General features: G+C 34.4%; 1 protein-coding gene across 1 annotated transcript; it reads right to left on the bottom strand.

Annotated features, from left to right (window-relative positions):
• Window positions 1-6,710: 6,710 nt before the first annotated feature.
• LOC116198837 (auxin-responsive protein SAUR71-like) lies at window positions 6,711-8,051 on the bottom strand. Its single transcript, XM_031529093.1, has one exon. The coding sequence runs from the start codon at window positions 7,471-7,473 to the stop codon at window positions 6,973-6,975; it is 501 nt and encodes a 166-aa protein (XP_031384953.1). The 5' UTR covers window positions 7,474-8,051; the 3' UTR covers window positions 6,711-6,972.
• Window positions 8,052-16,816: the final 8,765 nt, after the last annotated feature.

Below are 16,816 nucleotides of genomic sequence, written 5' to 3'. Positions count from 1 at the left end.
CGTGTCCTCATTTACTGCTTTTAGGACTTCGTGTCCACACCTACTTCGTTTCAGGCTTCATATATTCATTTACTACGTTTCAGATTTCGTTCCCGCATTTACTGCATTTTGGACTTCGTGTCTACTTTTACTGATTTTCGGACTTCGTGTCCATATCGCTTTCTGGACTTCTTGTCCACATTTAATGTCTTTCAAGTATGCGTCCACATTTACTAACTTATGGTCTTTACTATTTTGCAACAGGCCAGACGATCGCCAGGACCAAACGAGGTGCTTCTCATAGTCTTTGGCTGCATCCTCTATCCGAGCACGCAACCAAAGAGGGGCAAGCTGTCAGCACCCAATTTTGGTTCACCGGCTCCAGAGAGGCAAAATTGTCATTTTGCCACCCGTGATGGAAGTATTTCTGATTAACTACTTGAGTAATCACGACTTTTTGGAAATAGCAAATTTTCTTAATTTAACTCCAATTTTATGATTTTTTCAAAAAGAATACCATTTGAGACGTTTTCAAATTTCGTGTACATCGACGTCAATTTTCAAAATCCGGGACAAAATTCGAGATTGAAAATAATTTTATCACGTAAAATCGATCGACGAATTTTTCTAAGCACGATGGCGGTCTGGAATTATTTTTCCGACATCCAATCAAGAAGATGGAATTTTTAATTTGTACGTGCGTCGAATTCGAAAAAAAAAAATTCGGTCAGGGCTGCTGACCGCTGCCCGACTTCCTGCCCGGCTGCACTGTTCTTCTTCCTCCAAGCTCCTAGGGCAGCAAAAAAAAAAAAAACCAGAAAAGGGAAAATCGTAAAAGAATCGAAGGGATGGGGGGGAACGAAAAACCCTAGCCGCAATTCGGAAAGGGAGGGAGATCAAAAACCCTAGACTCTCTCGCTCGCTTTCACTCTGGGACGCTCCCGAAAAATCCAAAAAAAAAAGGCAGCGATTTCGTGGCGAATCCCGTAAACTCTCGGACGCCGGCTCGCAACAAAAAGGCCCGGAACTCTCAGCTCTCCCGAACCCCCAGCTCACCCGCAACCCTCGGCTCCCACACCGAAATTTCCCTCAGCTCTTTCTCGCCCATCTCCCGATCCCGCAGCTCCCATTCCCCCTCAGCTCCCACGAACCGGGACTCCTCAGCTCACGACTCTCTCGGAGCTCGCAATTCTCTCCAAAAAAAAACGCAGCTCGAACTCTAAAAAAATTTGGAGCTCGCCCATCTCCCACAGCTCAGCCGACTCTCTCTCCGGACGATCCCCGTACCCTCCAGCTGCACTCCGTGATCTTTCGGGGTCGGCTGCAACCGCACCGCCACCGGGACCACGCCTCTTCTCCTCGGTTCCTCTTTCGACTCTAATCGGGTCGGTTTCCACTTTTGGGTCGTGCAGGGAACGGCCTGGGCCATCCGCGCCGTCCAGCGGCCCAGCTCGCATTCAGCAGCGGCCCGGCCCAGTCCACCGACGGCCCAATCCAGCAGTGGCCCATTCGGCCCAGCAGCCATCCGGCCCAGTTCAAACTCTAGCGGCCCATTCGGCCCAGTCCGAATTCCAGCGGCCCAATCCAGCTCAGACCGGCCCGGTCCAACTCGCCCAGCAGATCTTTGACTTTTTTAAAAAAAATTTTATTTACAGAATCACCCCTCAACTTCCCGAACTAGGTAAATCCTCTACTTAGTGGCATGTTTAGGGCTCCATTTCTGAATGTTTGCATGGATGAATATGATGCGAAATGAGTGTTATTGGGCTGTGTCGGTGATCGGATTTGTGTCGAACTCGATTTTACGAACTTTTCATTTTGTTTCATTTCAGTACAGAGGATGCATTTTTATTTTTTCAGATCTGCCCCGAATTTTAAAATTATTTTCAGTTAAGTCTCGGCCATTTTTAATATTTCTTAGTCAGTCATTGAATTTTTCAGAATTTTCCAAACGTCCCAAGGAACTTTTCAAGTTGTTTCAGTTTAGTCCCAGAACCATTTTTCCCCCTTTTTCATATCTGCCCCAAATTTTAAAATTCCTTTCAGTCAAGTCCCAGTCATTTTAATATTTTCCAATCAGTCCTTGGATTTTTCAGAATTTTCTAACCGTTCCTAGGAACTTTTCAAGTCGTTTCAATTGAGTCCCGGGGCTGTTTTTGCCTTTTTCAGATCTGTCCCGAATTTTAAAATTATTTTCAGTCAAGGCCCGATCATTTTAATATCTCCAGATCAGTCCTCGAAAATTTTCAGAATCTTCTAAATCAGTTCCGGAACTTTTCGTGTCGTTTCAGTTCAGTCCTTGGGAAATTTTTTTTTTCACTTTTCAGATCAGCCTGAACTTTCAAATTCGTTCCAAAGGAGTCCTGGGTCATTTTCAGTAATTTTTGCAAAGTCTTGAATTTTTCCAAAATTTTTAAATCAATTCCTGAACTTTTCGAAATTTTCAAATCAGTCCCTGGACAATTTTTTTTAAAAGATACCCAACCCTTTCCTACTTGGATTCCCGACCGACAACGCATGTGCCTCGTTTAAATATTTTTGTTTATGTAATTATATGTATGCAACATGATAATACGTGCTCTTTGCATGATTTTTCCGTTTTTCCATGAATCGGTGCCGTTTTATTGATTTCATTAATATTATGTTTGTGTATGTTTGTATGTGTTCATCACGATCATGGCGGCACCGATTGTGTAAAATTTGTATGTTTGTCGTGTTTGACGTGATAATGTGCTCTTGATCCGTGTTTAAGTGCTTTTATTTTCTCGTTTAATTCGAAACCTCACACGAATCAGTCTAATAATGTAAACTCGGCCTAAAATCAAAATTTTAATTTCAAGACCGTTGGAAATTAGAGTTTATCGGGCGGCCCACTAATGGCCATTCCGATAGCTCGAAATCCGTAGACTAAAAGCATTCGGTAAAATTCCAATTAACTTAAAAGATTCCACACACGGGGTAATTAGGACGATGAATTTGGCTAAGTTAAAATCATTTGACCTCTTTTAAGTGAATTGCACGAATCGGTTAATAATCTATAATCGCGTTGACAATTCAAAAACTGTAGTCATGCTCTTTTAAAATTCACAATTTCAAAAGCACCGAGATACGTATCACATAATCTCGACTTTCCATACACACACATATTTTTCGGTTCAAGGGCATGATTACCGGTTCTTGATCTGTCATCACCCTAGGGTAGGTTTGTGCTTAGAATGGGTCAAAACACGGAAAAAAAAATTAATCACAAAATCGGCTTAATTAAACATGGGCAAATAGTTGAGCAAAAGGGCTAGGTTTCGGGTTTTAGACAAAAAGAACACTCCTAATCTGTAAAGGCCACACTGTCACAATACAGGAAATTCTAAAAACAACACACACATCCGAAACTCGATTACAAACATTGTGTTTGTCGGGTCCACAAAAATAATGCCGAATGCTACATCCTTTCTCTATCATCCTGTTTGTTTGTTTTAGGGTAGGATTTGTATGCCAAGATACCCCGGTTAATAATCGTTTAATTCACGTAAATTCGGCAATAACAAAACCTCATTGTTTGTTTATTTGTGCTTGCTTGTTACATTCTCGCACTTGTTTGTTATGCGGATCGAGCCCGATCCTTAGGATACGATTTACACGGGTCCAACGCCCCTAACCGTCGATCACGGGGTTCAATGCTCTCATACACCGAGTGCGCATCCTAATTTAATTTTCAGTCTTTTCCAAACCACACGGTGAGCACGAGTGGAATAATGACCGAACGCGAACCGATCGAGATTCAGTCGTTGTAATATGTATTTTTATTTGAGAGAACAATGTGAGGGTTCTATGTTGTACATTTATTCATGTAAGAGTCCCGATCGGATAGCGGATGGTCGGAGAGTTTCTTCGAATTTACGGTATCAAAACGCGCAAAATGAGTGGAACTTAGTTAAGCGGTAATTAAATAAAAATGGCAAGCCTACACAAGCTAGAGTACCGATAGGGCATGCGAGATATAGGCTCGTATGTAACAGAACCCCCGAATTCAGAACCTCGGGTTTCGTAAACCATATGCCTTAGCAATTAGGTGTACCCTGTACCCCTAGACCCGGGTAACTTGCTGGCCCTCGACCTTCGGGTCGTAAAATGGTAAGTGGCGACTCCTACTCACGTGCGTCCGTCGCGCGTCCCCAGGAAGGTGGACACCCCCAAGCCGCGTTGAATCAGGCGCGCGCACGCGTGCCCTGAAGAGATGAAAATTCGGGTACGCACACACAATATAACAATAGTTAATAAAAAGACGTAGGTAGTACCACAATAAAAATCTAACATGTAATCTTTTAGCTGACAGATAAGCGTGTACCACTACTGATACTATATTTTTCTATTTCTCTATTTAATGACTTTTGAATTCAATAATAATAATATAGAAGTCCATAAGAGTAAGAATGCAATAATGACGTAGCCGAACTGCGCCAATTTGGCCTAGAAAAACAAACAACGAACATAGTCAAATGCTTCTTCTTCTTTTTTTTCGGTGGAACTTTTGTCATAATTGCTACAACAGACAATATCTATTTTGTCAAGAGTCATTTTGCTACACTTGATTCAATAACCAAAACCAGGGTCAATTGTTTATAGGTATCATAAGTAAATTTCCATTACTTTTTAGATAGAATCACCATTTCGTCAAGAAATTTTAAAATCATGGTTTCAATTTATAAAATCATAGTTTGAATTAATTTTTCTTTTACAATTATAAACGCGATTTTTTTTCAACAAATTTTAGATGATATGAAAATTACTTATATATTCTATATTCAAGCATTCTATAGTTTTATAAATTTTATTCAGTGAAATTAACAATTACTTTACAGGATTTGTCTAATTTAATGTCTTTTTCATTCATCAAAAATAGCACTCCTAACCAAGCTTAAACCGGGAAACTTCGTGGACAAACAAGTGGATCAAAAGAAGCAAAGTTTTACTTTGCAATTGAAATGTTAAATCGTGGCCAATGAAATTTCGGATTAATGGAGGAGGTTCATATATATTCATTGCATTTAATTACACGTGCATGGAATTTGTTGCAAGGTGTTACTTTATAAAAATTCACGTGATTATTGGATTTCTTGATCAGTAAGTATTTATGGAGCACTATCACTTATTGCACTAATGTTAATGCCTTCATCAATAATTCACATCCAATCCGTCACATTTTTTTCTTATTGAATTCATTTTCATCCACACCTTTTTCTTTTTTACTTTGTTTAGCTCGCAATTACGATCGAGGAAGAAACTGTATATAATAACATCACGGTCGGCTAACTTTGTTTTTTTGGTGAATTTGATTAACTTTATTTAGTAAAGCCTATGTGTCAATCGACTCGATTGATACTTAATTAATAAAGTGTAGTTTCCTTTCCTTCTTTCACCGTCGAGAAAGAAATTAAATAAATTATCCCAAAAGTCTCACTTTAAGAACCTTATCACCTTCCATGCCACAAGAATGGGCCATACCTTAGGTCACGGTGAACGAGACGTTCCCATATATGTTCATGCATCGCATTGGATTTATGCGTCTAAGGCGATATTATTGGCTTCCTATAGCTTACCAGACCACTACTTTGGACAGTTTTGGGTGGTTTTTCAACATAAATATATATATATATATTTATATATTAAAATTAGTGATAAAGAGAAAAAATTGTATAGCGTAAGCCGTAAGGCGGAGAACGGAAAAAAACGGAGAGAATACTATATATATGAACATAGTCTAACACGTTAATGGTGGACCGAGCTAATGGTGGCCGACAAACATGTAAAATTAAGTATTCTATTATCGATTATGGAAAAGACTAGCCAATGCTCGATATGTATTGATTGACTTAAAAGATCTGCACTGGGCGAAGGCCGAACCAACCGGGCTAAAATAATGTTTTCACATGGTGCGTCAGTAGCGATTCAGCTCAGTCCGCTACCGAGGTGGTGAACAAAATTTACGTAACTAAGGTTGGCTTTCCTAGAACTACAGTTTTTTTCAAGATGAACTAATTATTATCAAAATATTCACGAAACATTTTATAATACCACCATATATATAAATATATATCTGTCTTACAAGTAGATGTCAGTATAAGTAAGTTTGCTACGTGATTATATTTTTTTTATTATTTAGCCTTTAATTTTGATTTAGTAATTTTAAAATCATGCAGTCATCCTTTCCAAGGTCAACTAGCTAGGGAGGGGCGGCATGCACCGGGGACATGTGGGTCCATCTTCTAATTGCGCATCATCAATTATTGTAATCTTTTGAATATCGTTTTTCAGTGAATTAATCGATGCTCTTATGGACACGCACGCACTGACCCTTTTTTTTTTTTAAGTAGACCTTTTCAAACTTATTGTCGTGACCTTTTCTTTATCCTAAGATGGCCCAAACTCGACAGAGGTCCAAATCATGGATTTCGAGAATCTATACCCAATTGCAAAGCAGTGTGATTATAAGGTTTTGTTTTGAGAAAAAAAAAAAGATTATAAGCTTTTGTCTTTATGCAGTCAGATGATGTTCGAGGTAGTTTATTCACATTTTCGACCAATTCATATTCTTGAGGAATCAATAAAATAAATCATATACGTTCTGTTCTGCCTAAAAGAGATTTTTAGTAGAAAATTTCTGCGATTTGGCAACAAAGATATTAAACTTACCTCTATCAAAGAATTTGAAACTGAGTGAAAGCACTCTGTTATTACAGTCAAGCCAACACGTAATTTCACTGAAAATAAGGGGTGGGGGGGAGGATCTGCATGGACTCCTGTAATTACAAATATTTGAAACATCACTTGATTAATTATGCAAAACACAGCGACCCATATAATATGCTTACAACTCTGCAACATTATCACAAGAGAGATGAAATTGACACATGCAACGCACTATGTGTTAACTTACATAAGTCGATACGTAACTTCTCGCGTATACATATACATATGTAGCACGTGTGAGGTAAATCAGAATTGATTTATAGCGATCATCCTAGACGGGCTGAGGAGGCGATAAGCACTCTCGTAGCCCTTAGCGAGCCCACACCCGTGCCTTTTCCCAGTGATCCTGTCATCGGAATCCATCTCCACTAGCACCCTGTAAAACACCTGCACGTCGCATGGGAGCTCGATAGGGCCTCCACTGCTGTACCCATACTCGGCCTCGGCTTCTTCGAGCAGCATCCGAAATAGAGGGTGGTTCGCATACTCAGTCTTGACCACGAACTTCTGCCTCTGGGGCCCCACGTAGACTGAGAAGCATCCTTCTGGGACTACCCGCCGCTTGTTCCCGCGGTTCTCCTCGTCCATGGAGTTACTGCTGTGCCACGACAGGCTCTTTCTGGTCAGACGGCCACCAAAGTAGCCGGCGCGGTCGCCTCCTCCGCCTCTTCCATGTCCAAGTGACTTACATCGCTCCCATGTCCTGATGATGAGGCTTTTCTTGATGCCTTTTTCCTTATCCGTCATTCGGATTCACAGATTCGTTCACGAATGCGAATTTATATCAAACCGAACACACAGATTATAACTACTAAAAGATCACTGTATAAATAGCTGTAGTGTAATAACTAAAATTGGATATTGGGCTCGAAAACAAGAATACCCTCCATTATTAACAAGGAGACATGAACTTGCATGAATTATTCTCTTAATCAAAGGAACAAGGGTTTGCGAAAATAAATGAATGACGCCTTAACGTGAATCGATCTATTCAACCTCTATCATAGACCAGGTTAAACATGACTCTCCCCCTCGGCCTCATTGTGTTACTCATTCTCTAATCTTCCAATGAAACAAAGGATAAATTGAACAAAGAGATCATCAGACGAAAGAGGCAAAGGCGACAACGACGGTGGCGACCGATCAAAGTCTAGAGAAAGGAAGAGAGAATCGATATATATTTAAGAGCGCAGGAAGAAGGGAGATCGAGGGGAAGATTATAAGAGGAGGGGAGGGAGAGAGAGGTTGAAGTCGAAGAAGATGGATGGAGACCTCCCGAGGTACAAGCTCCTGAGTTGCGTCTGTATTGGGGCGATCTAATTCTCAAGTTATTAATAAACAGCAAAAGACAATATATATATATACACATATATATAGATCATATATATATATATATATATATATACGGAGTTGGATTTCTCCACACATATATCTTATTGATATAACCTTTAGTTGATAAATTGCATTTGTCTCGAAGGGTATACTTTATCTATAGAGTCTCAAATTCACTATATAAAAGCACGATATTAAATGAAAACTTAAATAATCTCACTTAATATAATGAAAATACCTCATGATAAAATAATTCAATACGAAAAATAATTAATTACATTATATTCTAAGGGGAATACTCTACTTGTCAACGCTTAAGAAATATATTTATATATTCACAAGTGTGTGTATTTTTTTCTTTTCTAATTTTTTTTTCCTTAATTTTGTTTTTGAGCAATCATTTAAGTGTAGAAAATTATCCTGAAAACAGGGACGTGAATAGGGCCGTTTCTATGTATTGGGAAAAGTTCAGGTGACAGTGGGTCGATCGTGGCCGATAAAAGACAGTGGGTTGTTTCTCCTTTGTCTATTTTGATATTGACTCCGAATCTGAGATTGAATTAGCTCTAGATCTCAACAGGATGGGATTAAGCAAATTCTTATGATTGACTGCTATTATTTTAAAACCTTTTTTAGAATAAGACCACGAGATGAGTTCAATTTATTAATTGAAACTTATAATCTCTCGAGCATTAGCTTATCCTTGCATTTCTTTTATTACAAAAGTGAATAGGGTCTTAATATTGTTATGAAGACATCGGACGTCTTAAAAAAGAGACGTCTTCCTATTGTTAATATTGGGGTTTAGTTTATGATATTGATTACGGTTGTCATGGATTACTTAAAAAAGGGAAAAAATATCGAACAATATAGGAAGACCTTGACATATTGCCACTTGTTAAATGGGTTAAAGGTAAGTAAAAAAGATGTTGCGTGTCTAGCGTAGAGAAAAAAGAACAAGTCAATGGACTAGGCTTTTGAATTAACAGAACATACCTCGTGATCTCATCGATATAAAAAGATAAATTCAAATGGATCTGTGCGAAAGAAGTTGGAATGGTCAATTCAATTGCCTGATAACTCGATCAGGAAGAAGAGTAGGGAGAAATTTTACCATTTCAAATAAATCCACTAAATTTCATCGAGTTATCCATTTAAGAATCAATCCCTTGAACATACTTTGATTGGTTGCCGCAATGACATCACGTACAAATCATTAAAACATATCGAGCTCTCCAGTAATGGTGACTGCTAGTCTTTTAATTTGTAGTTGGGGTCGAAGGATTTGTAGCCTTTCTCGACTTTTTTTTTTTTATAAGAGAGATCATAGGTTTTATAAAATGAAATAAAAATTTTAATAACTAATAAATAGACACGAGTAATCCCACCAGTATCGATTCACTGGATATCGAATTGAAAACTTCTTAATTATCAGACGAGGGTGTGTGCTATTACACTATACCTTTTTTAATAGCTTTTCTCGATTTTCAGCTGTATATATATGTCTTGAACTCAGAATTTCTTTCCCCTGTTGCACCTTATGGTTGTTAAGTTGCCATTGGTTCATTACATTTAAGGTTGTTTGGTTTGCAAATGTGATTTAAAATCACAACTTTAATCTAATTTTATCCATAATAAAACAAAATAACTCATACCAAGTCAAAGAGTGTGTCCCATTTATACCACTTTTTTTTTCACAACAAAACAAAATAACTCTTATAAAGTCAAAAGATGGATCCCATTTATACTATTCTTTTTTTTAAATCAAAATCTAATTTTAAAATCATATTTTGAAACGAAACGCAACCTTAATATTTTAATATATATGTTAGGAATCTTGATTCTTATTCCAGCACGACGATAATATTAAGATCTTTAGTTAAACAACTTCCCTGGCCAGTATTATATGCCTATGAAAGAGGATGTAAAATAATGATGTATATTTTCGCATGTTTAGTAATTAAGAAATTTCAATCATATTTTTTTATTAGTTATTAAGATTTTTATTTTATTATATTAATTTCAGAGTTTTCATTGTAATTGAAAAAGGTGCCATGTGTCTAGTGCAGAGAATGCATCGTAGCGAGTCAATTAATAGGGTTCTGAGTTGAAATGCCGCCTCATGATATTTTTCGCAGGTTCAGATGAATATGTATAAAATGAAAAATAAAAAAAGAAGTTGGAATAGTCAATTCAATGGCCTGATAACTCGAGTAGGAAGAAGAAGAGGGGTGAAATTAGACCACTTCATATTAATCTATTGCATATTTCGTCAAGTTATCCATTTGACAATCAATCCCTCGAACATATATACGTTGATTGATTGCCGGCAAAATATCTCATAAAAATCATTAGACATATATACGCTCGAACCCTGCTTATTTCAACTTCACAATGAAAGGACCTAGAAGTTCGGTGTTCTCGTAGTTGGGGTCGACCGGTTTATTTCGCATGTAGCCTTTCTCGATTATCAATTTTGTTGTGAACTCCGAATTTCTTTCCTTAATTACACCTTATGGTTGTTAAGTTGCCATCGGCTCATTGCATTTAATATTTTGATAATATATACAGTTCGGAATCTTGATTCTTTTTCCAGCACAAGGATAACATTAAGATCTTTAGTCAAACAACTTCACTAGGTTGTTTTCTTATTCTTAAACTTTTTTATAAAATGACAGGAAGTCAAATTGATGAGAATGCAAATTGAAAATCTCTCTTTATTTCTGATTCGAAAGCGAATTTCACTATCTAAAATACGATAATCACAAAAGTATCACAAAATTACAAAGGAAAGGCGGCCGTGATAAAAATCGATTAAAGCAAAAGCAAGTGATGAACGAAGTTTCTCTGTTTTTTCTCCCATTACTGCTGAAAGAAAAATAAGAGTTCTCTTCTTAATTTAGTTTGATTGATCGCCACGTAGGATTCGAATAATTGTCAGGCAAATAATATTGCGAATCTTATCTAGATTGCCACACCACATAACAAGATAAACAAAAATACAAGCTAAATACATAATAGTAACCTCAAAAAATGGAGTTCTTTACGTCATACATGAAGGAAAACAGCTAGCCCAAAGCAATTGGCTCGATTATGATATCATATAATTATGGTTTTATTTTATTTTTTAAGAAAATGTTGATCATATTTGTCAGTGAACTTTTGTCGTTTCATCTTCAAAGGACCGAGTCAGCCCCCGGCAATTGCATTTTCCCGGCACTTTCAGTACAAATATATTTTATAAATTCACCTTGGATTTGGTGTTGATTACTGATTAAATTTAGTGCTTTTTGATCCCCAGTTGCTATGGGGAACAAAGGACGAAATACAATGGATTCTTCCATTTAAGTGGTTCTTGCTTTTCCTTGTTCCTTTTCCTAACTCCTCCCCTCGGATGAATACAGTGCTTTTATTGAAAAAGAAAAAGAAAAATGACTCGATTACAAGAAATGGTTAAAAGAATATGAGAAAAAGATTAAAATAGGACGGAAAATCTCAATGACGGGAATTAAATTAAGAACTTCTTAATTTTAGGTAACACGTGCGCCACCGTACTCATTCCGTTTCTCAGTTCATGAAAATTGATTAATTTGAGCTCGAACGGGAAGTGACGGCGCTGGGAGGTTCCATTATTGTTTTCATGTTGTGTCATTTACCCTTTACCTTTTGTCTTAAATATAGGAAAATTCTATATCCGCCAGGGCAGATTTCAAACCTCACCTCATCCACTCGTAAATTAGGCATTGGGGTATACAAACACATTGATAGCGGGCCGTATATCTATACCCATGATAGGTATGAAAAATTTACACAATGATAATTTATATCGAAAAAGAAATTTTTAAATAAGTTCTAATACATCAAATTTATGATATTTTTATCCTATTAATTTTTTATGAAAGTTAATTAAATATATTGAGGAAAGAGGGTAAAAGCACAGCAAAAATAAAAAAGAAATAAAAGAGAGGTGGCATTGCAGAAGAAGAGAGAGAAAGAGAGAGGAGAGTGGGAGCGTGGACAAAAAACAGTTTTCCTAGTAAAATTACCATAATATCCCTAAATCCAATGATTGCTATTAATTATAAATTTTTGCTAAGGGCATTTCTGGAAGTCGAAACTTACACTACTAAGGAGTTCTTAAATGTAAGTATTATAGATATATCTCTATATATGTATATAATATATAAAAAACTAGTGCAATGCATAAGACATTTTCACTTAGGATGGTGCCAATCTATCTATATATAATATATAAAAGCTAAAATTCTAAATGTGATCATTCGATTTGAGAATCCTTAACTCTGGGTTAAACATCGTTAATGGCTCGAATAAACTCATATGATAACCCTTAGCTCTCGATTAAAGCGTCTCTTGAGTTCCATTTGATGGAAATTTTATGTATGTTAATTGAGGTTCATACATTTGGCATATAATGGTATTATATTCAACGAATGATAGAAATATATCTAAATAATTTGCATATAGTAATATATAATTAGAAATTAAAAAATTAAAATTTTCTTAATAATAAAAAAGAACTACTCGAATTACGTGATATTCTTCAAGTTTAGTGTACTTAAATCTCTATAAATACTTTACAAAATTCATTTTATCCATTGTCCTTCTATTCACTATATTTTTTCTACATTTGTACACAATATCTCCACTTTTCGTAGGTACTTATATATATTATAGAATTACAATCTCTCTATAAGTATATTGCTTACTTTATATGTCTAAATTAGGTATTTGCTTATGGATTTTTCTATTATATGCTCTAAGGGCGTAGGTTGACCAATCATAGATTACCATATTTGATTAGTTGTTGATTTATAAACTCATATTTGACTCTTTCAATGCCTAATTTACCCCTTTCTTTAATCTTGGAAATAGTTAATTGTATATCAATTCTTTACTAAATATAATAGCATTTATTATGGGCATACATATTATATGGAAAAAATCCAAGAAGTTTCCCATAAAATTAAAATTAGTAAATTTTTCATTACAAAAAAAATTGAGACACTAATAATTTTTCAGTTAGTAAATTTACATATTAAATGTTATTTGAATATTGATTGTAATTTCTATTATATTTTTTATAGTCATAATTAATTTATAAAAGTTACATATTTAAAAATACCATTATAATTTAAATATTAATTAAAAGAGGTTAACTTAAAAAATTATTTTATTTATTTATTTGTTTAAAAATTTATATATTAAGTGTGTATAGTTATGCAAACATGTCTTATTTATTCGTTAGAAAATTCAGTTGGCAAAAGAATTAAAAGTAATCTTTGTATAATTGTGTTTTCTGGATGTTAATTTTATGACCTTAAATTATTTATAAATTTTTTACTTTTTATTAAACCTACTGGAATACATATATATCAAATAGCAGACACTTCAATAATAATATAATAATATTCATCTTCTATAAAGTATTTTAATAGAATTTTGAATATAACAAAATATATCCAAATCCCGTGCATCGCACATGTAGTAGGCTAGTGTACTTAGAAAATATAATTTATGTTTTTTGAAATCTTTTAACAACACATTTAAATTGTATAATATTTTTATTAAACCTACTTGAATACATAAATATGAAATAACAGACACTTCAATAATAATATAATAATATTCATCTTCTATAAAGTATTTTAATAGAAATTTGAATAGAAGAAAATATATCAAAAATTCGCGCATCGCACGGGTAGTAGGCTAGTGTACTTAGAAAATATAATTTATGTTTTTTGAAATCATTTAACGACACATTTAAATTGTATAATATTTTTATTAACCTACTTTAATACATATATATGAAATAACAGACACTTCAATAATAATATAATAATATTCATCTTCTATAAAGTATTTTAATAGAAATTTGAATAGAACAAAATATCAAAAACTCTCGCATCGCGCGAGTAGTAGGCTAGTGTACTTAGAAAATATAATTTATTTTTTTGAAATCTTTTAACAACACATTTAAATTGTATAATATTTCCAATTTCCCCGTGCATGCACAATTTTACTGGTTTATATATAAAGTAGAGAACACTCTAATAAATAGGGATAAAATGGTAAAAGTGTTACTAATTCATATATGAATATACTATATAGAAATTAAATTGTAAAAGTTAATATTATGCTACACCTTAATAAATAGGGATAACTGGTAAAACCATTACTAATTCATATGTTAATATATTATATATAGAAATTAAATGATAATAGTTAATATTAAAATTACACCCTAATAAATAGGGGTAAAGTGTTAAAACCCTTACTAATTCATATATTAACGTACTATGTAGAAATTAAATGATAAAAGTTAATATTATAATAAATAACAATATATATTAATATAAAGAAAATATTCAAAGAAGTATGAAAGAATATTTCAATCACTTACGCCATATCATTAATTAATAAATATATTCAATATTTTAAGAAACTAAATAATCATTTGAACTTATATAAACTTATAATTAATTTAATAAATTTTCAGAATTATAGCTAATCTTATAAAATCTTAATTAAGTAAATCTCTCAGCCATGAACGGGTCATTTTATTGAAAAATGTTCAAATTTTATAAAACTTAATATACGAAACATACATACATGTAATTTGAATTACTCTCATGAGATTTTTTCATTCGTGCAAGGAAGAGCTACCACATAAGCTTTTTTGTGCGAGTAAAAGCTACCATATAAGTTATCTCATTAAATTTATTCCTTCTGCCATTAAATCATCTTTGACTCTTTTCTTCCCCGGGCTCCTCTACCATTAATTCTTTTGGATTCCTCAAAGTTCTTATTCACATTCCTCCCCCATTTCTTCTCCGGCATTGAATTTTTTAGATTTTTTTATTTTTCATTATTTGAATAATTTTTTTAGGAAATGTAAATATATAATTTATTATGTATAGAATGTGAAGTTCATTGATTAATTCTTTTCAAAATTATATAGAACGAGTTGACGATATTTAAGTAAAATTGGCTCCCACGCAATATCACGGTTTATGTGACTAGTTAGTTATAATAAAGCACAAACAAATAATGAAGTTTAAAAGTTCTAATAGACTCAAAGAGTATTACTTTATAATAAAATAAAATAAAAGATTTTATATAAACATATTCAAACTTTGAATTAATTTTCTTAGAAATTAAATTGATAATTGCAATGACGTATATATTACTTAAATTCCATACTTAAGGGCACGAGTAGTTCCACTGAGTATCGAACCTGCAATCTCTCAGTTGTCAGGCGAAGGCATGCCCTACCGTATTACACTTTCTTTGATATAACTATTAATTCACACTAATTATTGTTTTTGTATTTAAACCTTTATACTAAAATTTTCTGTATAAAATATGTGCAACGCATGAGATCAATAAATTAGTATAAATATATACTTATATATTTATACTTATAAATAAATTAGAAAACTTATAATTTTTAAAAATATATTTTATTATTTATTGTACATACAAAGGATATTCGAAATGCGTTGATTATAATGATGAAATGCATTAAAAATTCATTGAATCGGAATTTAAAAGTCAATTGATGTGGAGCTGAGGGTTTGTGATTTGACTTATATTTAATTCAACCACGTTCTCACTTACTGTCTTTTATATAGTAGAATTAATTTGATGATCAACTAAAAAAAAATTTTAAAATCAAAATTGAAGAAAAAAGGATTATAATCATATGAAAATAGTATAAAATTTATAAGGGAAAATACAAAAATCCTCATGTGGTTTGAACTTGAGACAAATAGGATCATGTGATTTTTCTATGGACAAATAACACCATGTGATTTACTTTGTGAGGTATAATGGACATGACCGTTAATTTTTTCGTCACTTTTGGTCATCAAAATTTTCTTTTAGCCATTATTATCCTCAAACTTTCAACTCTTTTTTTTCAATTTTGTCCTAAAATTCGAAAAAACAAGGGGAAGGGGTCGGGGCCGTCGGTTGATGACTCCGACCCCAACACCAATGTCGCATGCACCCATAGAGGATGCCGGCCACCATGGAAGTGGGGTCGGGGCCCTAGATTGGCGGCCTCTTACCCTCGAATTGGGATCTCAATCGATACGATGGCTAGGGTCGCCAATTTGAGGCCTCGACCTCACCTCCATGGTCGCGGGCATCCTCTGTGGGTGCATGCAACCTCGGTGGTGGGGTCGGGGTTGCCGACTAGCGGCCTAAGCCCTCCCCCCTCCCTTTTTTCGAATTTTAGGATCAAATTGCAAAAAAGTTAAAAGTTTGAGGGTAATAATGACAAAAAGAAAAGTTTGAAAACCAAAAGTAATGAAAAAATTAACGGTGTTGTCCATTATGTCTCACGAAATGAATCACATGGTATTATTTGTCCCTAAAAAAATCACAAGGTCCGATTTATCTCAATCTCAAATTACAATGAGGGTTTTTGTACTTTACCCAATGAAGGAACAAATCTAACACTACAATGTCTCTACATACACAGTTGATCTAGGACTCGCTAGGGCCTAATGGGCAAAAAATCATTAATGTTTTACTAGGGCTTGGAATTGGTGAGAAACCTTGTTCGCAATTAAGTGTTACCATTCATTCCATATACTCTGGAAACTTAGCCATGGATAGCACAAACTAAGCTACGTCCAACAATATATTACAATCCTTTCCATTACGCTCATGGACAAATTAGATTAGAAGAGGAAGAAAAAAATTTAGGACAAGAAAAATAATAGAAAATTGG

The sequence above is a fragment of the Punica granatum genome, chromosome 3 (genome assembly GCF_007655135.1).
Source record: "Punica granatum isolate Tunisia-2019 chromosome 3, ASM765513v2, whole genome shotgun sequence".
In the NCBI taxonomy this organism is placed as follows: domain Eukaryota; kingdom Viridiplantae; phylum Streptophyta; class Magnoliopsida; order Myrtales; family Lythraceae; genus Punica; species Punica granatum.
Note: the sequence above shows the minus strand (reverse complement) of the source record. Positions and strands in the feature narration are given on the sequence as shown.